The 26,137-nt window shown below is 49.6% G+C and overlaps 1 protein-coding gene across 9 annotated transcripts in view; it reads right to left on the bottom strand.

Moving 5' to 3' along the window:
* Positions 1-26,137, bottom strand: part of MEGF11 (multiple EGF like domains 11) — a 393,087-nt gene that overhangs the window by 192,540 nt on the left and 174,410 nt on the right. For all 9 annotated transcript variants that reach the window (XM_027553015.1, XM_027553014.1, XM_027553016.1 and 6 more), the window contains exon 5: positions 14,280-14,372. In XM_027553015.1, coding sequence (XP_027408816.1) covers positions 14,280-14,372 — 93 coding nt within the window. The remainder of the gene's footprint in view (positions 1-14,279; positions 14,373-26,137) is intronic.

The raw sequence follows: 26,137 nt of genomic DNA on the forward strand, positions 1-26,137 counted from the left end.
TCCTGATTCACAGCAAGGTAAAAGGGAACCCAAATCAGAGAGGCCAGCGCTAGGACAGGGTGGAAGCTTGGGCCTTTCTGCATCTCCAGAGCCCTGAATAAAGAAGGCACCTAATAAATGTTTGATGATTATAACTGAGTAGATACTTCTATCAGATTCGTCTTGCACAATGATGGGCTTACAACAAGGGCTCTATGGAGACTTAAAGAATTGAGTCATGGTGCAGGATAAGAAAAGTCTCTTGGGACTTCCCTGGTGGTCCAATGGTTGAGAATCTGCCTTCCAGTGCAGAGGATGTGGGTTTGATCCCTGGTTGGGGAACTAAGATCCCACACGTCACGGGGCAACTAAGCCTGTACACTGCAACTAGAGAGGCCTGTGTGCCACAAATACCGAACCCATATGCTCTAGAACCCATGCTCCACAATAAGGGAAGACCACGTGCCACAACTGAGAACCTGCACGCTGTAACACAGATCCAGTGCAGCCAACAAAAGAGAGAAAATTCTCAGTGTCTCACCAGAGAATCAGGAAGAAGGCATCTTCACTGCAGAAAGAGCACTGGCTTTGTGGAAAGATTTCCAGCAAGATGGCTATATAGTATAAGTTGATTTATCTCAGAATTCAACTTATGGCCAATGTTCCAGGAAGCAAACCCGGGTCTCCAATGGGTGCCCCTAAGCATCTTGACTCCTGTCATCCCTGTGAGCTCACAATAGCACAGTGATTCTTCATATTTTACAGATGGACCCATAAAAAGTAAATGTCACAACCAGGTCAGTGAATGCAGGGGCCAGGGCAGAGCTGGAGCCTGTACCCCCTGACCTCCACCTGATAAAAGGTTGGGACCCAGAGCAGTGGGTATTCATAATTTGAAGCCACAAGATCCTTACACTCTCAAACATAGGGGAATAAGCTGAACCATCTTGGGAAAGAACCTATTAACTAACTCAAGCCACTTGTAACTCCAAATCTCTATATATAGAAAGAAATGTGTTTTGAAATGAAATGTTATATAATGTGTTTTAAATGTGTTTTTAAATGAAATATATATATATATATATATATATAGACAGAGAGAGAGAGAGAGAGAGAGAGAATGTATGTATCTCAGGAATATATATATATTCCTGAAATACATAAGAGATGAAGGACAAAAATCATTTAGCAGGACCCCTGAAGAGAAACAACTTACATCATTCAAAGGTTCACCTGCCTAGGCTGGGAGTTCCTTGAGGCAGAGGCAAGGTCTTACTCATCCCTACATGCCCAGGGCCTAGAACAGTGTCTGGCACATGGAAGGGGCTCAAGAAGTATCTGCTAAATGAATGGGTAGATGGATGAATGAATAAATGGATGCATGTGTAGATAGACAGATGGATGGAGGAATGAGTGAAGGGATGAATAGACAAATAGATGGTACAATGGATAGACGAATGGACAAACTGAAACATGGTCAGAGAGATGCTTGGGCTTCAGAGAGTCACAGAGGTGGCTGGGCGTCCCTGGTGGTTCAGAGGGTAAAGAATCCACCTGCAATGCAAGAGACCAAGGTTCAATCCCTGAGTCGGGAAGATCCCCTTGAGAAGGAAATGGCAATCCACTCCAGTATTCTTACCCAGAGAATTCCATGGGCAGAGGAGCCTCTACAGTTCATGGGGTCGCAGAGAGTCAGACATGACTGAGCGACTAACACTTTCACAGAGAGATGCATAAATGGATGGATGGAAAGATGAACATTCTCGGGCTTCTCATCTGAAAGAAGCCCAAGCGGAGGATTCGGTCTCAACAGAACCCATCAAGTAGGCAGCCAAAGCTACGAATCCTATCCTGTTGCTGAGAGAGCTGTTCACAAGGAAAAACGAGTGGCATTAACTGCAAGAAATAATTGCTTCTAATTGGGCTGAATTATTCTGGCCGTATAGTAGACATATTTTTATAACTTTATTAATTATTCAATTTGAGGCCTATTACCCAGGCTGCCAGAATGGACTTTCCTTATTAGATGGTGACAGATTCCTCAGCTCTGCCACGGCCTTTGCTGCTGCAGCTCTTTTGGGTGATTGCCACCTGCCTTGGGGCCCCACTGGTGTCTGAGGCCTGGAGGTGGGGAGCCAAGCTGTCCCTGAGAGGTCGGCTGGAAGTCAGAGGTCCTGGGAGCCAGTTAGGCTCTTCTAGATGTTTCTCCTGGCCATCACATCTGCCTCCCCTGCTCTGGCCGGAGAGGCAGACGGGTATCAACACATCCAACCTGGCCTCTGTGGGTCAGCTCCTGCCCAGATCCAGTCTCTAACTCTGAATCACGGCAGTCTCTCCTCCCCCAAGCCCTCCAATCTGCTTCCCATACCATGCCTAGATAGCTTGCTTCAGTTGCCAGAAGTCAGGGACAGGGGAAGGAGAGTGTGGCCCAGCTGGCCTGGAGGGACTAGCCAGGACTGGAGGGGCAGGTCATACGGGCTCTGTTCCCTTACCAGACCTTGAGTCCAGGTTAGTTAGGAGAAGAAGGAGTTTAAAAGTTGCTCCCAGTCCACAGTGCAGACTCAGCTGATGCAAAGGGAGCCAAGGAGCCCATGTCCATGCACTCAGGCCCAAGCTCCCTGGACTGCCGTGTGAGAGCACCACAGCACCTGGCTCAGCCTCTGGGTGCTCCCACTCTCCACACCAGGCACTCTCTGCTTTAGCCACACGGACCTGCTCGCCATTTGGTACTCTTGCGTCTGTGGGTCTGTGCCTGGAATGGCCTCTCTTTCCATACCAGACTATCAAAACTTCAAATCTCATCCTTCTTTGAGCTCTGGTTCCACTGCCTTCTTGGCATCTTTCCCACTTTTCAGCTGGCTGTGACCTCTCTTCCTTTAATGGACCAGTCTGACTCCTGGCCTCCCATCTCAATCCTTGGACAACGTGGATACGTGAGAAGCTTTGGAAGATCAAGGGACGTGGAACTGAATACTCCTGAACATCCATCCCAGAACCGCACACTCCTCCCTTGTCCAAATACCACCACTAGAGCATCATCTGGAAGAATGAAAACATGATAAAAAGGGACAGCAAATCCTCTGGACCCCAATCAGCCCCGGGCTGAGTGTGCACGGTGCCTGCAGCATGCAGGCCCTGGGGTCACAGTGACAAGGAAGAGCTGGGCCCTGCCATGGGAAGGTCTCCAGGCCTGGGGGCTGGAAGGAGAGCAAGCACATAATCAAACAACGAGTGTTCGGGGTGGCGCGGGCCGCACTGGTTATGTACACACAGTCAAGGTCTGTGCCGGTCACGGCCTGAACTGGGCTTCGAAGGCAGAAGCTCGGTGGGTCAGTGGATAAAGGGAAGCTAGAAGAGAGGAGGGGGTGGTGGTGGGGGTCATGGGAAGGAATTAAGGCTGAAAGCCTGGCAGGCATCAGACTCAAAGGGGCCTTGAAGGCCTGGGCAAGGAATTGGGCACTTCCAGGCAGGCAGAAGGGAGCAGGGAAGTGACTGGACCCAGGTTTGCATTGTAGCTATCTCACCACCTCCTAGCATGGGAGGGGTTGGAGAGGGAAGGCAGAGGACCCTGGAAAGAAGGGTTAACCAGAGCTGCGAATGTGGTTGCCAGAGACTGATGGCCTGGGTTTGAACCTTGGCTCTGCGACTGACTCTCTGTGTGCCCTGGGTCCAGCTACTTAACCTCTACGAATCTCAATTCCCTCAGCTGAAAGATAGAAATAGTAATAACAAACGATAATGAATAGGACAGTATGTTTAGTCAGTGCTGGATAGGAGTTAGGCGAGAATCTAAGTATGAGGCCAGCCCAGATCTCTCTTCCAGTCAGTCTCAAAGGCCACCTACTCCGCAGTTCCGCACACACTCAGGAGCAGCTGGCTGACCTTGCTGTTGTTGCTCAGTCGCTCAGTCATGTCCAGCTGTTTTCGACCCCATGGACTGTAGCTCGCCAGGCTCCTCTGTCCATGGGATTTCCCAGGCAAGAATACTGGAGTGGGTTGCCATTTCCTTCTCCAGGGGATCTTCCTGACCCAGGGATCAAACCCCAGTCTTCTGCATTGGCAGGCGGATTCTTTACCAGTGAGCCAACAGGGAAGTCCTGAGTGACCTTAGAGCATGGCTAAACCTCTCTGGACCTCTGCTTCCTCCATTGCAACACAGGAGTCATAATCCCCAGCTCACGGGGCAGGAGGAGATAAAATGAGGTCATCATGTCCACGTCCGGCATGGTGCTTGGTGCACAGCAGGCCTGGGCGACTGGGCTGAAACTCAAAGTCCTTGGGGGCGGGGGCAGGTCTCAGAGAGTGGGAGCTGCATCAGCTGGCCCCTGACTCCAGAGGGAATGCACTCCTGTCTTCCCTGTCAGGCTTCCAGGCCAGTCCTCTGGGCTGGTGGGCACGGGTGGGAGCAGTTCATGATTCCCTTTCCCCAGGAACTGTGTTTCCCATGGAGACCCAGCCCCCGCACCCATCCTGGAAGCACAGACCATGTGCGTGTGTGTATGTGTGTGTGTGTGTGTATGTGTGTGTGTGTATGTAGGGGGCGCACAGCATCCTCTCCATGCCTGAGCTGTGTTCTGGAGGGGCTGTGGCACTGCCTGCCAGTCCCAATCAACGATGCCAGCTTGGCTGTGGTCCCTCTGTTCTGCTTTTGTCACATTCAGGATGGGTTTTCCCACCCTCCTTCTTCTCCTAGTCCTTGAGACTCACTGCATGTCACTTATTTATTTCGTTCTCAGGGAGCCAGATGGCCAGAGCTGGGGTGGGCAGAATGTGCCTCCCTCCCCCTGGCTGTGACAGCCCCTTGAACAGGCAGCTCACACACAGACCCTAGGCCACCCGGTTTCCAGCTGCTTCAGGACCAAAACCTGACATTCCTATAGGCCACATGTGCCGAGCCTTTGCTGACCCCTGGCCCTGCTCAGAGGGCACTGACTGGTCCTGCACGTCCCCTGGTCTGACAGTCAGAGGGAGAAGGGCCAAAGCCCTGAGATGCCGCCTTCTCCCAACGAGCAGGAGAGCAGTGGTCCCACGCCTCCTCTGCCCCATGACCTGCCTCCCTTGGACCCGGGAAGGGGGCTGTCTCAGCAGGTCTCCCCTCCTTTCCTTGTGGGCATTGTCACAAGAGAGCAACCCAGTCCAAGGGTGGAAGGAGGGTGGGGGGACCAGCTGTCCTCAGTCCTGGGGTTGAGGGTCTCCACAGGCTGCCCCTTCCCAGCCTCATCCTCACCCCAAACTTGTCTGGACCCCCGTGAGAGCAGAGCACCCCCAGCATCTACTCCCCATCATTTCCCATTCTTCCTGGCAGGCACTTTTGGAAGAAACGAGCTCTGGAGGGGAGGAAATCATCCTCTTCACTGGCTTCCAGAGCACAGCCACGGCCAGGGTGTCTCAAAAAGAGGGAGGCAGGGGGAGGGGAGGTGACATTTGAGGACCGAGAGATGGAGAGGCCAGCAGGTCTGTCTTCCTGCTGCCCTCCCCTGCAGCCCATGGCACCCCCAGGACTCGGGGTGGGACTGGGTTGATCTCTCTTAAATGTATTTGCTTATCTATCTGCACTGGGTCTTAGTTGAGGTACACAGGATCCTTAGTTGAGCCATGCAAACTCATTATTGCACCTTGTGGGATCCAGTTCCCTGACCAGGGATAGAATCCAGGCCCCCTGTCGTGGGAGCTCATCTTAGCCACTGAACTGCCAGGAAAGTCCCTCTTAACCCTGCTCAAGTCTCTTTCACCTCTATCACAGACTCCTCACAACTGAGTTATTCACTTTCCTCACCTTGTGGTATTCCCTGGTGGCTCAGAGGGTAAAGCGTCTGCCTGCAATGCAGGAGACCTGGGGTCGATCCCAGGGTCAGGAAGATTCCCCTGGAGAAGGAAATGGCAACCCACTCCAGTACTCCTGCCTGGAAAATCCCATGGACAGAGAAGCCTGGTAGACTACAGACCGTGGGATCGCAAAGAGTCGGACACGACTGAGCGACTTCACTTTCACTTTCTTCCTCACCTTCTCAGCCCCAACGCCCACCCCCAGTGGCCTGGGGAAAATCTGACAGACCCATATCGGATGCTCACCAGCTGTGGGGCCTTGGGGTATCATTTAACCTCTCTGTGCCTCAGTTTCTTCCTTCAAAATGGGACACAGCATATACCTGGTTCCTTCCTCCCAATATGGCTTTCCTGAACCCTTCGGTCCCCTCATCTCCCATGGAAGCCAGAACTTTCTCTCTCCCAACTCTTCCTCCTCCCTCCTCTCAGTACGGATGGGTCTGGCTTCTGTTCACAGCTCCTTGAGGATGGGGGCCATGCCCTCCTCATTCCTAATACCCACTCCAGCCCCAGACCCCCGTGGTGTGGGCCTCTGAGTAGTACTCAATACATGCGTATTAAATGGAACTCAAGGGACAGAGAACACAGAGCCAGCGGAGCACTAGTCCGGCTACTGAATACCTTTTTGTTTAAAATTAGAATTCTGTGGTGAAGAGCAGCCCCTCTCATGCACAGACCTTGAAAAAGCATTTGCTGCCACGTCCGCAGCTCCCTTCTGTCCCCGTCACGGTGACTGCGCCCCAGCGTGCGCTGACACGGAGCCCACCGGCCCGGGGAGGCCCACGGGCGCACCAGATGCCAGCAGAAGGCGGCCCAGGCGGTTCTGCCAGGGGCCGCAGGCTGGGCAGAGCAGCGCACGGGAACAGCGAGTGTAATTGCTTTTTTGGTGATTCATCTGAAGTTGCTTTAACCTTGACAGCAGGCTTCGTGTAGGGAGAAAAACACTGAGTGAGCGGCAGCCTCCGGGTTGGCAGGATGCCCCTCTGCACCCCTCCCTGAGGAGGCAGCCAAGGCTCCCCAGGTGCCCCCACCTGGGGGAGGCAAGGCTATGAGTCACTGTCCCCATTCAGGGCTGCCCACCACCCCCACCCTCAGTCCTTTCCAGGTCCTGGAATCCCAGGAGGGCTATGCATGGCGGAGAGGGGTGTTGGGAAGAGCAGACAATTTCTAGAGGTCAGCAGCTGGAAGGGCATAAGGGCCCTTGATCAGGCGAGATGATGCTGGATTTTCACTTTCCAGAAACATGGCATCCTAGGATTTTTAGACCTGAAATATACATGCTGACCTTCCCATTTTATAGATGGGAAAATAGGCTCAGAGTAATCACTACTCAGGTAACTAATATGCCATTACATGGTGAAAATTTTAACTCTGTAGCTTCAAGCGTGCATGCTAAGGTGCTTCCGTCGTGTCCGACTCTGCAATACTATGGACTGTAGCCTGCCAGGCTCCCCTGTCCATAGGATTCTCCAGGCAAGGATACTGGAGTAGGTTGCCATGCCCCTCTCCAGGGGATCTTCCTGACCCAGGGATCAAACCCGAGTCTCTTATGTTTCCTGCATGGGCAGGCAGGTTCTTTATTACTAGCACCACCAAAGTCATTCCAATAAATGATGCTGGGAAAACGTGATATCTACATGCAGAAAAACTGAAGTTGGACTACTTTATACTATAAGCAAAAATTAACTCAAAATGGATCAAAGACCTACTTGCATGAGCTAAAACTATTATAAGATTTTTAGACAAAAACATAGGAGGAAAGCTTCATGACACTGGATTTGACAATACTTTCTTGGATATGACATCAAAAGTACTGGCAACAAAAAATATAAATTGGAGTTCATCAAAATTTAAAAGTTTTGTGCATCAAAGTGTACAACAATAAAAAGGCAAGCCATGGTATGGGAGAAAATATTTTAAAATCACATATAATGCATTAACATCCAGGATATATAAAGAACACCTATAATTTAGTACCAACAAGGCAACCCAGTTGGAAAAAAATGAACATTTCTCCAGAAAAGATATATAAATGGGCACTAAAGTATATGAAAGGAGACTCAACATCACTAATGATTAAGGAAAAGCAAACCAAAACCACAATGAGATACTCCTTTACACCCATTAGGATGACCATTATATTGGGTTGGCTAAAAAGTTCATTTGGGTTTTTCCATAAGATGCTATAGAAAAACCTACATGAACTTTCTGGCCAAACCAATAAAAAATAAAAATAGAAACTAATAAATATTGACAAGGCTATATAGAAATTAGAACCTTGTACTTGGCTGATGGGAATGTAAAATGGTATAGACCCTGTGGAAAATAGTATGGTGGTTCCTCAAAAAATTAAACATAGAATTACTACATGCTCCAGCAAACCGCTTCTGGCTACCTATGCAAAAGAAGTGAAAGCAGGAATGTGAAGAGATATTTGTACACCCATAGCGGCGTGGTTCACAATAGCCAAAAGGTACAAGCAACCCAAGTGTCCGCTGATGGGTGAAGGGGCAAACAAAAGATAGTATATACATACAATGGAATATTATTCAGCCTTAAAAAGCAAGGAAGCTCTAATGCATGTCACAATATGGGCGCAACTTTTAGACGTTATGCGAAGTGAAATAAGCCAGTCACAAAAGGACAGATGTTATATAATCCTTTTTATACGTGGTACCTAGAGTCAGCAAATTTTGAGAGAAAATAGAATGGTGATTGATTGTAGCTAGGGGGTGTGGGGAATAGGAAGTTAGTGTTCAATGGGTAGAAATTTTCAGTTGGGGAAGATGAAAAAGCACTGGAGATGGATGATAATGATGGTTGCACAGTAACGTGAATGTCCTTAATGCTACAGAACTGCACAATTTAAAATGGTTAAAATGGTAAACTTTATGTTAAGTATATTTTCATACACACAAATCCCTAGCACACAGATATCGTGGTTTGAAAAGGACTGACCTAGAGAGTCCCTGGCTAGTTGAGGAGTATGAGTGTATTTCTGAGTTGGTAAATGTTATATTTTCATCTGCAAGGATAGTTGAAAGCCAAGTCAGCCAGGGGTCCCCCACACCATTCAAGATAAGAACACATTTGACTTGGCAGAGGCTGCTCTTGGTGGTGGCCCAGAGTGGTTCCCGCTGCCTTCATTACTCAGGCCTGCTCTGCAGTCCTGTCTCATGCTGAGCATCAGGCCTGGAGGGTGGGCGGGGTGGGGGGAGTCAGTTTCCACAAATAGTGAGAGACTGTGCAATGAGTTTTTACTCTCCTGCACTCTATGCACATAGATAAAACCAGTTCAGTAGAATCTAAAAATATGGGAAACTACGGAGAAAGCGGGGGGCAGGTGGGGCTTCTCTCCATGTCTACCCCCGCTATCCTCCCTTCTGGGGTGGCCTGAAACCAAAACCAAAATGCCACTCTATAACCCAGAATCCAAACTGCAAAGCACCTTGGGAAGGGAGCCAGAGAAGCAGGACCCAAGAAATACAATAATTAAATAATACAATGAAGGCTGAAATTTCCAAGTTGATTCTTGGGTATCATTTATAAAAGTTAACAGGGCATATTTAATTTAGGAATTGGCTCACGTCCTTCTCCTTACAGCTGAAACCTCATAAATGAAATATACTGGACCATTGCCCAGTGCGGAAATAAAAGTTATGAATAATGTTTCTATCTCAATCATTGTCAGTGCTTTAATATTCCTAATTACTTTAAAAAGCTAGATATTCAATATGGCAAAACTTTTTTTCTTTTTATCTCCACTTGTGAGATTAGTGCAATTTAATAAGAGTCACTCTGTCGTCTTTATTCAGTGTAAACTGACATTTCATCCTTTTACTCTTCATTATTATATAGGATGGAAGTTTATGACCAAGCATACAGCCACTCCATTTGCCCATATTGGTTCATCTAACATCTTGGAATTATCCATGATAGCCGACGTGTCTACCTACCAGAAAAATCAGCATCACCTTATTTCCTTTATGGAGCAGAAAGAAATTCATCCAGGCTTTCAAGAAATTAGGCTATGAGGTTATAAGTCTGTAAAAGAATGAAAAGTACCCCCCATCCTACTACTGGATTCGTCTCTTTCATGTCTATCAAAGTCATAAATCCCTTGGCAACCACAGAGGGCAGGAGCAGGCAGATGATGGATCTTTATAATCCTCCCTGCCACTTCCAGGAACTTATCCTAAAAAGAAATTGGAACATGTGGACAAAGATACACGTGCAGGAAGAATCCTTGCAGCATTTTTACACAGGACCACAGCCCCTTATCCATAGGTCCACAACCCCCAAATCTGTAAAGAATCCAAAGGAATTTTTTTTTAATTTTCCAAAATTCATTTAGAGGCAGAATCTTTGTGGAAGCCATTTGTGGTTATACATCATCTGTATGTCACTAGAAGTCATCGGTTATATGTCACTTCAGAAATGTTACTATGTTTCATCCCAAGGTGTTGCCCAAACTCCACTGGAGGCATATGCCATATATGATCTAGTCACCATAAACTTTCCTGAACTCTGAAAAAAATCTAAATTTTGAAAGCAACAGGGAACAAAGATCTTGGATAAAAGATAATGAGCCTAACATACTGAAAAATCATAAACAGCCTAAATGTCCATCACCAAGAGACTGGTTACTTTCAGTAATCCATCGGATGAAATTCTATAAAGCCATTAAAAAATTTTAAGGTAGTTTCATGTTTATTGATAAGGAAATGAGTATATGATATAAGTTGAATTTAAAAAGTGAGTTACAGAATAGCACATTTGATCTAATAACATTGTGTCCTCATCTAGCTCTAAGAGCAAATATGCAGACAAAGAACAGGGAAGGCAACCACTCAGAGGCCAGAAGAGGTTATCGCTGGGTGTATGGGTTTAACTTTTTGTCTGTACTTCCAGTGACATTTGAATTTCCTTTTAAACATGAACAGGTATCAGGTAGCGCTAGTGGTAAAGAACCCACCTGCCAATGCAAAGACATAGAGATGTAGGCTTGATCCCTAGGTTGGGAAGACCCCCCTGGAGGAGGGTATGGCAACCCATTCCAGTATTCTTGCCTGGAGAATCCCATAGATAGAGGAGCCTAGTGGGCTACAGTCCATAGGGTTGCAAAGAGCCAGACACAACTGAAGCGAACTCAGCACACAGCATGCAGGGGTGTTTTTAGAATCAGAAAAAAACACCAAGAATGATGCCTTTGACTAAATAAAAAATCCAAGCTTCCCTGCAAGTATGTCACATGTATAGACATGCAAATGAGAGACTCCATTCAGAAATCTCCAGATACTGCGTTGACAGAGACACCCATCCCCATTGACACGGGCCCCATGAAGTCCCTAAAGTGCCTCAGAGCACACACTGGCAGACAGGTGTCCAAAGGCACAATAGCAAGGAGGGTCAGCTTGCTCGGAGTAAACAAATTCACAATCTGTGTCCCACGGCTGATTCATCTACTTCCACAACAATATCTCAGGGCCACATCTTTCAAGCAGATCCTTCCTTCCCCTGTGAGCAACTAGGTTTTCTCATCAAAGACCTGTTTCAACCTCAGGCTGTATTAACAGAGGCTGAGCATCCAGAAGGAAAGAAAGCATAATTACATGTCCAGGCTTAGGTTTTTACTTGATCAGTAGTCCCAGTTTCATCATTTACTGGCTGTGTGCCCTTTGAAAGTTCTTTAACCTCTCTGTGTTTCAACTTTCTCGTCTGTAAAATGGGGCTAATAATAATTTTCATATCATAGGGTTGTTGCAAAGAGTAAATGAGAAGATGAATAAAGTACCTAGTGCATAGTAAAATTCAATAAAGGGCACCTATATCTATTATTATTTTTCCATACGAGCTTGCATCTGTAGTCAGATCTAGGAACAACAGCCAAGAGGAATAAAGGCCACAGCCAATGGAGAGAAACTAAATAGAGAAGGAAGTTTAGACAATGTCATATAAGAAACAAAGAAGCTTTGAAAATAAAAACTGGGGGAAAGGAGGTGATCACTGTCTTCTAATACCTGAAGGCCTCACCTGTGGAAGGAGACTCTGATATCATCTGTACGGTTTCAATGACTACCATCAATTGCTCTAAGATGACTATCTGCCCACACACAATTTGCTGTCCACTGAGCTCCTTGGGAGAAAGTACAGATAAGGCAAGGATGGTCATGGAGATCCAGCACCCAGCCCTGGCCTTTATCATGGGTGAGAACCAACTCGTAGAAGCTAGAGACAGATTTCAACTTAAAAGAGGGGAAAACTTTTCAATAGTCAGAATGTGCTTCTATAGGAAAGCAGTGAGCTCCTTGTTAAGAGAGGGATTCAAGCAGTGGTTGGAAATCTCTTGGCAGGGCATCTAAATGGTCAGTGCTCTGAATGATTTTGAGAATGGGAATCTATGAATTCTCTTCATTCAATCCTCCCATCTCTCAAAGGAGGGTTGGATTCATCTTTTAAGACTTTCTGTGAGTTTAGGAGTACATGCCTTGAGTAGATGCAAAGGTGGTGGCTCTTGAACCCACGAGGGTGGATTTACTGAGGAAACAGGTTGCGAGTTGCTCAGCACCAAGTCTGATGACTGAATTGGGAGTGGCAATTGGGCAGCTTGGGTTCACACTGTGAAGTAACAGGGCTACATGCTTGGTAAACACACTCCAGGCACAAGATTTACTCTAAACTGCCTAGTCCCGTTGATCAAAGGCCGCTGCCCTTCCATTTCTTTCACTGCACTGGAAGGAAACCCGAAGTGACTGACTGAAAACACCTCCAGGTCCCACAGCCACCACAGTCCAGAAACAGCGAGCGTCAAGCAGACTTGTGCTGGATGGTGATTTGTGCGCACTCAGGACCCGGAGACTCAGGCTGTATTTCAACCTCCAGCAGACCACTCTTGACGTTATAATTTGGCAACAGCAAGCAAACCTGTCCCAGAAGGGTTAACCGAACCTGAGTTAGATAGTTCCTCATCAAAGATTCATTGTAGGCAAAGTTACACAAAGCAGAACAAAGCTAAGAGGGGAAAAAAGCTCTCAAACGTTTCAGCCGACATGTTTCTGGTGCTCACACAAAGGCTGCTTGAACACATTTCTTTATCTTCCGTGTCCCCCAGGTGTACCTTTCATTGCCTGGGGGAGTCCCTGCCCTGTTTCTCAGCACAACTTACCTCAAAGCAGGGAAAAGGGTGGAAGGAAGAAGATACTACAGTCAATGGAGGTCCCAGCACATTAGAGAGAGTCTCTGGAGCACCCCAAACTGACCCTGGGCTCCCTAAGCCTAGAGAACCACCCAAACAAAGCCCAAACAAAACCACATCCAATAGTTTGCTTCGCCTGGTAAGTTCCCATAGACTGGACGGACAGGGAGACTCCAGTTAAGGCCTTTGGAAAAAAGGACCATAACAAGATGTCACCCCAGCAGAGTGGAAAACAGCAGGGTACCACCCTGGGCCAGTGTGGACCCAACATTCCTTCTTGAAGTTGTCATGATCGTTGCAGAACAGGGAGGTGGCTCCCCAAGACGGGTCACTGGTACGGGTTAGACCCCGCCTGGACCAGCTTAGCTATGTTACCTCCCCGAGTCACACACAGAAAGACACCCTATCCCAGCTCAAAGCAGGAAGGAAACTGGGCTTCCACACTAATCAAGGGCTCTTTGGAATCAAGTAAGACCATGACATTAGCCAACCATTGATCCCAAACAGTGCCACTGGAAAGAAGGCTATCTGTGAGGATATAGGGGAAATGAGCCAAAGGGGAAGCATTCGCCTTCAGCTGGACTCTCGGCAGAGAATTCCCTGAGCCCTCGGCCGCCAGTCCCACAGTAGAGATGTGCCTGTGCTGCTGTGGGTCACTCGGTCAGTCCAAGCACATCCGCCTCACTCGTGCTCACTAGAGAGCCTCCCCCAGGAAGTGTGAACAGCCGCCCAGAGAGATGTAAGAACACAGTAACCGCCCCCTACAAGCATGCCATTCTTCTACCTTTGGGGAACACAGACGCATCCCAGGGCCCACCAGTCTCATAAATCAGTCCCTGGAGTTGCTGTGAGCACCCACTGAGACTTTGGATCAGCCACACTGAGGACCAAACCTCGACTACTGTGACATCCTGGGTCAACACCCACGGGTGGCTTCTCAATTTCACTTTAAGCCTCAAAGACCTTACTCAGAGGTGTTTCATCCATCAAAAGTCAGAGTCTCTGTGAGTACCCACTGAGCCTTTGGATCAGCCAAAGATGATCCATAGATGACCACACAGTTCCCCCCACACACAACATGCAATGCCCCTCCAGACCTCCACCATGCCCCTAGAGCCCTCCACCCCAAGTACCATCATGTAGGCATGCTTCCTCCCCGATGCCCACATTTGCCTAGGCACCCCAAGCCCAGAACAAAGAATTCAGCATCCAACCACGGCACAGCCCCTCCCCAGCCAGAGCTGTGGCCCTGCCCAAACCCCAAAGACCCGAGACTCACCGCTGGAGCAGTCAGGCCCTCCCCAGCCGGGCTCACAGTGGCAGGTGTCCGGGGAAACGCAGCGGCCGTGCACACACTCCTCTGTACACAAGGCTGCGGGAGGTCAGAAGAGAGGGAGGAAGAATAGGACCAGTGTGAAAACCAAGCCATCTGGTCAAGGAGCACAACCCACTTTGTAAAGATGCTCAGAACACATCTCTGGCTGCAGGGAAAACAAGCTACTCCTGACCTGAGTTATTTAATTAACTCTGAAAAGGATTCAACAGGGTTAATTTTGCTTCCTAAAATGAAACCCAAGCCTCAGAAATGGCAGCTTGGTGACTTTTCAAGAGTTATTTCCTCCCCAAAAAAGGAAACACTAATTTTTGGCTATCAAACTAGAAGATGGCTTTAAAAACAAACAAAAAAACAGCTGATGGGGAGGGCAACAGAATGAGTTTTAAAAAAAGAGTATTTCCTGCAAGGTTTAACACTAGGAGACCCTCCACAAAGCCCAATCCCTACATCCCCACCCCTGTTCTCTTTCCCCATCAGGTGAGAAAATGACCCATCTTTTGGTTTCCCCAATTTCCTTATTGCAAAGGCCCCCACATTTATCAGGTTGCCTGAAAAGAATCTGTTCCCCTCACGTTTTCCCCACCTTTCTGCCCTCCTCCCCAAATGGCCCTATTTTGGGGCTCTCAAATGTCAGCAAATCTGCAAAGTACACAAATGCTGAGGAAAAAGCAACAGCTAATTATAAGAAAGTAATTAAGAGAGACAGCCACGATGATGATAATTGTAATTAGAAAGTGCCTGGCAATTTCTTATCACTCAGTCAAATGCTACAGCCTCCTGAGTTGGGAGGCAATAGCAGAATAGTTTCCATCAACTACCCCAGTGCTGAGAAGGCTTATTGGCAGCAGTTTGAGGAAGGGAGATTATTTCTCTCTCCCTTTGACATCCACATTTTCTCAAGGTCATCCATTGCTCCTGAGAGATCTGCCCCACCATCTAATCCATCAGTGAGGGATTACAGAAACCTCCTTGGCCACCCCATCCCCCCAATTTTGTGAGCCTGGGAAATCAGCAGCTACCATCAACACTGTTTTTCAGAAGGGATCTAGATGAAGCTTTTTTTCTGACAAGCGACTAGCCATCTTCTCGCTGCTTGGAACTGGCCTGGGCCAGGGAAGCAGGTGGCCCCCAGTGGTGAGCTTAGAGAAGCTGCCACTGACTTCCAAACACCCACCCTGCTTCCACGCCCACTGCTTGGCCGAATGCGAGCGAGAGGCTGCTGTCATGTTAGACAACAAAGTTCATTTTATGGTGGGTGGGGGGTCCTCTGCATGTGTGCATGCTCAGTTGTGTCTGACTCTGTGACCCCATGGACTGTAACCTGCCAGGCTCCTCTGTCCATGGGGATTCTCCAGGCAAGAATACTGGAGTGGGTTGCCATGCCCTTCTCCAGGGGATCTTCCCAACCCAGGGATCAAAGCCACATCTCCTGTGCCTGATGCATTGACAGTGGATTCTTTACCTACTGGGCCACTGGGGAAGCCCGTTGGGTCCTCTGGCCCCTCCCGAATACAAACCTTGGCTCTGAAGCTGTTGCCTTAGCTTTACCTAGGCCTACTGGCAAGGAAGACCCCAAAGAACCATTTCAGATGCCCCATTGGCTCGTAGTTAACTGACAGCCCATCCTTTGCCAGCCTGGGAAGTGGTGTCTGTGGGGAGCCCTGGCCCTTGAGTCCTTCTCATTGGTACAGATGGCTTTCAGGCAGAGTTCTGGTTGTGCTCAAGACTTCAAGAGCCCCTCACTTCACAGATCCTGGGCAGTGGCTGGGACCTACCAGCTAACCCACTTCTTAGCTGAACCCTGACCCCAGTGACCAATTCCACTTAAAGCCACAGTGAGCTGCTCACTCAGTAGCTAACAAGACCCCAGTCAGTCATCCCTGCTGCCTGGCTTCCCCCGCTCTCACCGCACTTGCTAAACAAACTCAGATTCGATGTCCCCAGCATACACCAGGCTCGAGGCATCGTCCCCTGGTTCCCCATCCCAGCCCCGTCCTCAGCGGCTCCCTCTTCCCTCCATCCCACCCCCTTAGGCTGAGGCCCCACTTTTTTCCATTCCTGGGCCCCTCACCTTCCAGCAGACCCTCCCGTCAGCTTGTCAGGTGAGTCCAGATACCTCCAGGCACCTTCTGCCTGCAGACAGCAGCGCCTTGATCCCTGCTCAGGGGTTCTGCTGCAGAAGGCAAGGGCAGGCAGCGGACCAGGGAACCTGTCCCATGTTAGGTCTGAAAGGCACCTCACAGAAAATCCATCCATCTGCTTCATTTTATCCATAGAAGAACTGAGGCCTGGGGGTCTGGGATCCCATGAACTGTGTGATCTCTGGTCAGGGAGGAAGGAGCTGGAGGAGGAGGCTCCCAGAGACAGAGGCCTCTGAAGGCTGAGGAAGGCAAGAGGCGACCACGATCATGTGGCCTTCATGCCACATCCAGGCTGGACAACCTCTCCCACCCAGAAGGTTCAAGCCAGAGAAGCTGTGTCACTGTGCCAAGTCCCCTGCAGGCTGAGCAGGGGCTTGGAGCAGCTCAAGGGAGAAAGGGCAGAGACTAGCCAGTGCCCCGCCAACCCTCACCTCTCTGGTCCTCTGACCCTAGAGACCTAAGCCCTGGCCTTTGTCCTGCCCCACCTCCTACCTGCAAGGGAGGCACCTCCGGGGGCTCTGAGCAAGCTCTTCCCATTCTCCCTTCCCGTGGCCTCTCCCAGGGACCCCTAGGACCGTGTGCTGAGGACCTCCCCCAGCTCAGCCCTAGATCCAGCACCCAGGCTCCCGGTGACTCTACAAGCAGTGTCCCTGGGCCTGAGTCCAGGAATGTGGTTGCTGTCCCCGCAGTCCATCCGGACCTCACTGTCCCCCTCTCCTCCTCATCACCCTGGTATTCCGTCTTGGCTATCTGCTTGTCAAAAACCTCAGTTCATTCATAGTTCGTTGGCATTGTTTAGACAGTGTTGTCTGAAGCATGAAATATCGAGAGCAGATTTCTGAGGTTCAGATAGCCATATCTGGCAACTAGACCACTACGTGTTCGTTATCTGGTGGGGAGGGGACAGGACAGCGGTGCCGCAAGGCGAGTCTCCTGAGGGGGAGCAGAGACAAGACCCGTGGCGCCACCTGGAGCAGGGGCAGCCAGCTCCTACCCAATTCTACGGGAACCCCAGGCGGGCTGTCCCTCTACACAGGGCCGGGGTTTACACGGCAGCCACCCCAAGAGTATAAAGGTCCCCTGAGTTCTCTCTGACCCGAGTCCTTCACGCCAGCTGACCCCCCAGGAGAGGCTGAGTCACGGTTCTATCACCCCCACCTCCTCCTTCTCAGGCTCTTGTAACTTGAAATGGGGGCATTCTGTCAAACCGCCCTTCTCTCTGCTGCACACCCGGGTGCTGTCATGGGCATCCTGAGGCTGGCTTTGCCGAGGGCTCTGCGGGGACATCTGAACCTCTGCCCTCTCAGCTTCCCCCCACCCTGACCGCCACCCCATCATCCCGCCTCAGTCCTGCCTCTACCCTCCCAGGTGTTAGAGGTGCATTTAGTGATGAGCAGCATGGCACAGTGGCTAAGAGCACAGATGGCACCCAGGGAGCCGGGGCTGGGCCCGGCGGCGCCACTCATCAGCTCCGGACTTCAGGCGGGTTACCGCCCCCTCTGTGTCAGTCCCCATCTGTTCAGTGGGGGAGAGTGACAGGCTGGGCTTCAGGCTGTATGCAAGGATTCAGTGAGCTGACAAAGTACCCAGAGCAGACCCCTGGGGTCCAGTCAGTGCTGAGTGAGTCCTGTATTGTTACTAGTAGGGTGTCCTCAGCCCCACGGCAGGGTCTTGGCCATGTTTGAGCTTCCTTAATCCTCCACCCCCAGACTGTCTATCTTGTTCTCATCCTTCACTGAGGTCATAAACACGGGGGGTGAGCTGTATGGGACATAGGGGTGGAGTATTGGAGGGTGGCCCCTTCCCCACCTCCTTGTGGAGAGGCCAGGATGGAAGAGAAAGTGACGACCCATATTTAAACTCCCTATCTGCTATTTACAGTTACAATTACAGAACGATAAGCAAATAGCTTAACCTTCCGTGTCTCAGTTTCTTCATCTGTAAAATGGGGACAATTATAGTATCAATGTCATGGGCTATTACAAAGATTTAATGCAGTAATACATAATGAGTGTTTAGACCCAGCCTGGCCCCCAGTGAGTACCCAATAAACAGGACCTGCTGTTACTAATTCTCTGTCTCTCACACACACCGTGGGGTCTGGATCCCATGTCTAAGATAGCTGATGGTGCTCACCACTTAGTGCCAATTCCTGTGTGCTACCGGTTTCTGAGCACCCTCTATGTGCCAGGCTTCCCCACATGCTACCTCAACATCTATCACAGGCCATCCACACAGACCTTGAGAGAGTTACCTCTGTCAGTACCTGTCTCTCCTTTGCAGATCTCCAGCCCCTGGGGGACAGAGGCCGCTTTCAGTTGGGCTTTTTAAAGCTCTCATGATGCCTGGTACACAGTAGGTGCTCAGTGTTTGTGGGTCCCAAGGAGAGAGCACCAAAGCAAGCATGGAGAGGGCATGGTTGTCTTTGGTTTCAGAGGTCAGTCACAGGGAAGTCGCCACATCTCTAGACCCTGCCTCTTGGCTCAGGCTACTTCTGGACCTGTGGGAACAGGGTGCTGGGTGGTCTTAGGGATGGTGGGGGCTGTAGAACAAGCCCAGCTGTAGATGTGAGGAGACCCGGGTTTGTGTCTACCAGCATCCATCTCAGTGATATCAAGCAACTCACTTTCCTCCCCAGGGCTGTAACTTCCCCTGAAATTCAGATTAGACCAGAGGAGGTCTGAAGTCCCATTCAGCTGAGAGTCGCCAGAAGTCGTCATCTGCCCATGTCCTCCAGAAAAGGCCTGGACTACTGCCAGTGCTCTAGTCCCACTCCCTGATCCCCAAGCCCCATCCTCTCCCTATGGTCTTGATGTTTTAATCATCAAGATGATTATGCCCGACTCTTTAGTGACCTCATGGACTATAGCCCAGAAAGTTCCTCTGTATGGGATTTCCCAGGCAAGGATGCTGGAGTGGGTTGCTATTTCCTTCTCCAGTGGATCTTTCTGACCCAGGGATCGAACCCGAGTCTCCTGCATCAGCAGGCAGGTTCTTTACCACTGAGCCACCAGGGAAGCCCTTCTTACGGTCTAGTAAACCTCTACTTTTGATCTCACGGGGACCCCTGGTATCTGTCCTCCATTCCTTTGAAAAAGGCACTGGATGAAGAGCCAGGAGACCCAAGTATGAGTCCAGCATGAGCCTAGGCAGGTGGCTTCCCCTTCTCTCATCTATAAAATAAGAGCATTAAAGCACATCACCCTTAAAGGCTCCTTTGACTGCTGACACTCCCTGGATGCTGTGACATCACCATGTCACAGGACCTGAAAGCTTGAAAGGCTTCCCCTCGGCTCCCCAGTCCCAGTCACCTGGGTCAGCAAGGCCAGGCACAGCCTCCATCACTCAGCTCCACCAAGAAGCTGAGAGGGCTACAGCCAGCCCAGTCTGCACAGCTATGGAAGGTGAAATATTTTCCTACCAGAACCTCCCTACCCACACAAGGTTCCTCCTGCCTGGCCCTGCCACTTCCCCAATTAGCTTGGGTTGATCTGGCCTCCCCAAAAGTGTGTGAGCTCTTTGAGGTTAAATCCAAACTCATAAACATCCCTGGAACTTACCATGTCTCACAGTTACTCCATGAGTGGCTGTTGGTGACCCTGTGCTTTGCAAGGGAAATTTATAAGACTGGGGAGAAGGACCAGGATGCAGTGTATGGAACCATGACCTGTGAGGATCATGTGAAGGTTGGGGCTTGTTGATGGTGGGCAAGTGTAGCCTGCAGAAGCAAGTAATGAGTGGGAGGCAGGTCAAAGTCAGCTGACAGGCTGTCAAAGAGAAGTGGGAGTCACTCGGTCCCAGACAAAACAGGAACTCAGGGGCACACGTGACAAAGGGGCAGATTTCAGCCAAACTCAAGGCAAGATTTTCTATTACTTGGATGGTTCAGCAGTTCAGAGGCCTCTTTCTATAGGTAGGTAGCAGCCCATCCCTGGGAACATTTCAGTAGAGTATAGAGGACCTACAGAAGCTGGAGGGCAGGGGTCGGATTCTCAGGCCACATGCTGCTGCCATCTATTTCTATAAGTGATGTTCTGTCGGAGCACAGCTGTGCCCATTCACTGACATATTGACCAAGGCTGCTTTTGAACTAGAGGGACAGAGCGGAGTCCTCGCCACAGAGACCGATGGTGAGCAAAGCCTAAACTATTTGCTATCTGATTCCTTAGATTTCCCAATTTGGTAGGAAATTGGATGTTGGGACTCTTAAGGTCCCTTTCCCCCTTCTATGCTTCTATCATTCACTCATTCCCTAGTGTAACCAGATGGTAAAACAAAGCCCAAAGTGTGCTTAGGAAAACACCCAGTGATGCCCAGTCTCCTTTCTCAAGTGGTCCTCTGGGTCCACCTGAAGGTGCAAGAGGCTGGGAAGCATAACCTTCAGCAGCCACAAAGGCTCACTTGACCCTTTATTTCTGTCCTCTCTTTTCCTCCTAGAGGGACAAGGGATGCGGACAACGTAACAACCACGCATGCTGCAATTGCTTAGGTGGATACTAGTGGCTGCGGTAAGTGAAAGAGGCCAAATGTAAGTCCTCCTTCTTTGCTGGGCACTGACTACCCATTGTTCCACTTCATCCTTGAGGCAGGTATTGGGTTGGCCAAAAAGTTTGGGACCCAAATGAACTTGTTGGCCAACCCAACAGTTTCCATTATCCCTTCTCAAGCCTTTATAGTTTTATTAAATCCTCCTCCGTTAACATACCATCTGTTTCTCACCAGGACCTAGCTGATCCACTTGCCAAGACAAGGTTTAAACTCACATCCATGTGATGCTAAAAGGTCTGCCCTTAACCTCATGCTCCACCGCCACCTGGACCACAGGCTGAGATAAGTTAGTACCAGCGCCAAATCTGTCACCAACTTAGCAAGTCCCCTCCCTCCTTCTAGATCTCAGTTCCTCATCTATGAAATGAAGGAGCTGAATGACATGATTTGAATGTTCCTTCCAGCTCTGGGAGTCTAGGGTTTGAATTTTTGGCTCACTGATTCAAGCCAAGCTTGAGAAGAATCCATTCCACAAATGTAGATGCAGAGCTCGGCATGGGAACAAGTGTGCTCCGAAATACACAGGCAAGGCCAGAGCATCAGTCCTGGGCCAGGTTGATATAAAGCAGCCAGCACGGGGATCTTGGCATTGAGCCAAAGGATCTAGGTCAGACTTGGGGTCTCCTCTGCAAATGAACCCCTGAGTCAACACTAGCCCTTCCCTGGCCAAGGCTGTCTCTCACTCGTGATGAGCCCTCTGAATCAATCCCCCAATCCTATTAGCATTCCATGCAAGTCCCTGAGGTGTTCATAGTAATATATTTTGCCTGGTGGTTTGCAAAGGGTCTTCTAGTTAATGGAACTATAAAAATTACTTACATGAAAAGGTCAAGATAAATAAAGAAAACTTTCATGCTCCCTGGCCAGCTAGCCTGATACCCAGCTAGGACAAAAGAAGGCTTGGGAGCCGAGGAAAGGAGGTGGTAGCCTCCCAGAATTCTATAGCACACAGCTTCCAGGGTTTTCCACTAACCCCGTTTTCCCCAGTGTTTCAAGGCACATTGATCAGCCCTCCATCAGCATTCTTGGCTGGAGCCTCAGATCAGGCTGTCATTTGATTCGGCTTGGAGGTAAAATGACCTACATCCAAACAGGCCTAGGTGCCAGTTCCAAAGCGACACACTTAGCATGCGTGATCCCGCCATGGCCAAGGTCATAGAGCATGTGAAGGTGCTGGGGGTGGGTACTTGTGCGTCTGTGTCAGGGAATCACCAAAGAAGTTCTAAAACAATTCACCAGATGTGTATCATTCATTCCTCTCCAATTACCAGCCTGGCACCCTGTCCATGGCCAGAAAGAGCCAAAACAGCTGGTCGACACATCTAGAGTTGGCTTTTAATTGCTGCGGTCACATGTGGCTCTGAGACGTGAATACTCAATCTTTTAAAAAGAAGCATTTCAGCTGCAGAACTGATAGGATGGAAGGACATGAAGGGCCAAACGCTCTCCTGTCTGCGGCCTCCAGGTCCCCTTTCTTCCCAATGACGGCGGTAGGGGATGGGGGTTGGTCCTAGGCAGGCTTACACAGGACCCTGGGGTGGGTAACCAGGGGCTTGTCACCCCCACTCAACCAGACACATTGGCCCAGAGCCACTCATTTTAATTCAGTGGTGCCCTAGCTGAGTTTTATCCTTTGGCATCTGCTGCTGCTAAGCCGCATCAGTTGTGTCCGACTCTGTGCAACCCCATAGATGGCAGCCCACCACGCTCCCCCGTCCCTGGGATTCTCCAGGCAAGAACACTGGAGTGGGTTGCCATTTCCTTCTCCAATGTAGGAAAGTGAAAGGGAAGTCGCTCAGTCGTGTCCAACTCTTAGCGACTCCATGGACTGCAGCCTACCAGGCTCCTCCATCCATGGGATTTTCCAGGCAAGAGTACTGGAGTGGGGTGCCATTGCCTTCTCCACCTTTGGCATCTAGCATCATCTAAAAGCCCAGGTTCCTGTCCTGTCATGTATTAGCTGTGTGTCCTTGAGCCACTTACCTTGTCCTCAGTTTCTTCATCTATAAAATGGTTGTGAACTCAGAGGTAATTCATGCAAAGTGCCTAGAACTGGAGGTTGGTTATAATTGCTGTTGGTTGTTTTTGTTTTTAATGCTATTGTTAAGATTCCTCTTCCCAGGTCTGGCCAGGGCAGCTGCGATGCGTGGCCCCAGAGTATCCTGAGGCTCATTTATGGCTCAAAAGACGATAGAGTGGCCTGGTTTCTCACTTACCCAGGCAGGGAGGGGAGCAGCTGAGCACTGGGAATACTGCAGAGACAGAGGGTAGGAAGGGAGGAGACACAGTCCAGGTTCAACTCACTGGTGAATTATAATTTATCCAGGGGAGCACCATCCACACCCCTTTCCTCTTGCATTTCTCAGAAAAGAGGATCATGGAACATAAGGAGGCCCCAGGCTGCCAGGCTCTTTCTCTCAAGGCAGACTAGTGGTTGTACTTTTGGGGGGAAATGTGAACTTGGGGGCGGCACCTGCAGCCTGGGGATCCTACCTGCTTCGCAGCACCCTTTGCTTATTCATGCAAGTACCCACCCTCACCTGCCTTCCCCTGCTGTATCCTGGGCTCCCCGGGCAGGGCTTATGCAGAGGAGTCCAAAATGAGGAACTGACCAGGTCTTCCCTGCCCTTGGGACTCCCAGGCAGTCAACACTCCTCCAGATTGCTCTTGATCCCTCCCCACAAAGAGTCCTCTGGCCCCTAAAAGGCTGGAGCACCCCCTCAGAGAGCTGTACACAGGGGAACAAGGGCTCAGCTCCGATTCCCACAGGCCAGGAGCATGAGGCAATGGGAGAATGGACTCAGGAGCTAGGCTGTCTGCTACTTCCTAGTTGTGTGACCCCTAAGCAATTCCTTCACTTCTTTGGGCCTCAGTTTTCTCATCTTCAAAATGGGAACAATGGGAACTTCCTGGGTGGTCCAGTGGTTAAGATTCTGTGCTTCAACTTCAGGGGGCACAGTTTCAATTCCTGGTCAGGAAACTAAGATCCCACATGCTGCAAGGCCAATAAATAAATGAATAAATAAATAAAACCTGCTCAATCACTGCTCCATGGTTGTTAGGAACATTAACAAAGGGGAAAAACACTCTCAAAAAATTTAAAATAAAAAATAAAATTGGGACAATGATCCTCTCCCATAGAAGTTGGTTGCAAAGTTAAATCATCAGTATATATAAACTGCTTAGAACGGTGCCTGTCACATAAGAACCACGCTATTGTTTCTTTCGAGATCATCTATTACATTCCCCTGCCTCTGAGCACTCACTCAACCAGAAAGCATTTATTAAGCACCTACTACATGCCAGACACTCTGCTACGTGCTAGAAATACCAGAAGCAAGCAGCTGCAGTCCCTGTTTTCTCAGTGTGACAGTGGGAGAGGGAGACAGTGAGTGAGTGAGTGAGCAAGGGCACTAAGATGTCCCTGGAACCACAGCGGTTCGGGGTGGGCCTCTGCAGTTCATCCTATGTGCCAGCACGCAGCCCGGTACCCAGCAAGTATCCCATAAATATACACGGAAATGACTGAGAATCTGAATCTGTAAAACATCTCTCCCCTCTCCCAGCGCTCTGCCGTCTCTAATGTGGGCCAGGCTGGTTAGGGTTGAAGATGTAACTCAGCTAAGAGGCCAGCACAACGCCAGGTCCCAGGTCTTCCCATGGTGGGACAATGAAACGCCCTTTAGGACAACTCCAGGGACTCTCCAGCTTAGAGTCAAGGATTGTTCCAGCAAAGTTCAACAAGGATTTCAGTCAGGTTTGGGCCCTCACATTCCAGCCAGGAGCCCTGGGGGCCACTTATCATCAAACGCCAGGATCAGATCACAAACTCCCCTGGGGTCCTGTCTTTTATCTACACTAGTCACCCCAAGATATTAGCCTGCCTCTTAGGGCTTGTCTCAACATAGCTTAACCGTTAATAATTGTTTATCAATTAAAATTGCTGGGTGGCTCAGATGGTAAAGAATCTGCCTGCAATGCAGGAGACCCCGGTTTGATCCCTGGGCTGGAAAGATCCCCTGGAGGAGGGCATGGCAACCCACTCCTGTATTCTTGCCTGGAGAATCCCCATAGACAGAGGAGCTTGGTGGGCTACAGTCCATGGGATTACAAAGAGTCGGACACGACTGAGCAACTAACACTAAACTGCCAACTTGTCAGAACGTTCCTAGCGGGTTTGCAGGTAAAGCAACACATGTGGCCACTGGGCCTGACAGAAACACCAGCGTTGCAGTCAGTTCCCACGACCAGCCCTGCAGGCCCCAGGTCTGCACGTGGACACTCCTGGGACCTTCAGCCTTCCTCACTTGGTAAGGGATTTTCCCAGCTGAGCTGTTCAAACCACCAATCCGGCATTCCTTCGAGGAGGAACAGCTTTTCAACTTGTTAATGATGTTGGAACATACGGCTTGAGTCAGCAACCCCCAGCACACGACCCAGGAAGATCTTTTTCTGTTATTTTATTTTCCCCCCACCGTTTGACAGATGCCAGGCTTTCTCCAGAAAGACACATTCCAACTGATTTATTTTTTTTTCTTTGGGAAATTGATCCTCAATGCCTACAAGGAAAGCAAAACATGAGGCTTGTTGAGCACGTTTTTAATGCTCTGATTTAAAAACTGGTCCCCTGATTCTGCCTTGTGGCTTGCCCTCCCTGAAGGAGCTAGCTGCTTCTCCCAGCCACATGTGACAGAGTCCCACAGGAGGTGCTGGGGGGTGAGAACATGTTCATTAGAGAGGCCCCGGGCAGAGGGACATGGTTAAGCATGTGGGCTTCAGGTTGGACAGACCCGGGTTCACGTTCTGGTTCTTCCACTTGGCTAGCCGTGTGGCCTTGAGCAAACTAGAATACCCTAACACCACCTTGGGTTCTCCAACTGTAAGACTGCTGCAATAGCATCTCCTAAATAAAGGGTTGTTATGAGGGGCTAAGGAGAAGGCAATGGCACCCCACTCCAGTACTCTTGCCTGGAAAATCCCATGGATGGAGGAGCCTGATGGGCTGCAGTCCATGGGGTCACTAAGAGTCGGACACGACTGAGCGACTTCATTTTCAATTTTCACTTTCATGCACTGGAGAAGGAAATGGAAATCCACTCCAGTGTTCTTGCC

The sequence above is a fragment of the Bos indicus x Bos taurus genome, chromosome 10 (assembly GCF_003369695.1).
Source record: "Bos indicus x Bos taurus breed Angus x Brahman F1 hybrid chromosome 10, Bos_hybrid_MaternalHap_v2.0, whole genome shotgun sequence".
Taxonomy (NCBI): Eukaryota; Metazoa; Chordata; class Mammalia; order Artiodactyla; family Bovidae; genus Bos; species Bos indicus x Bos taurus.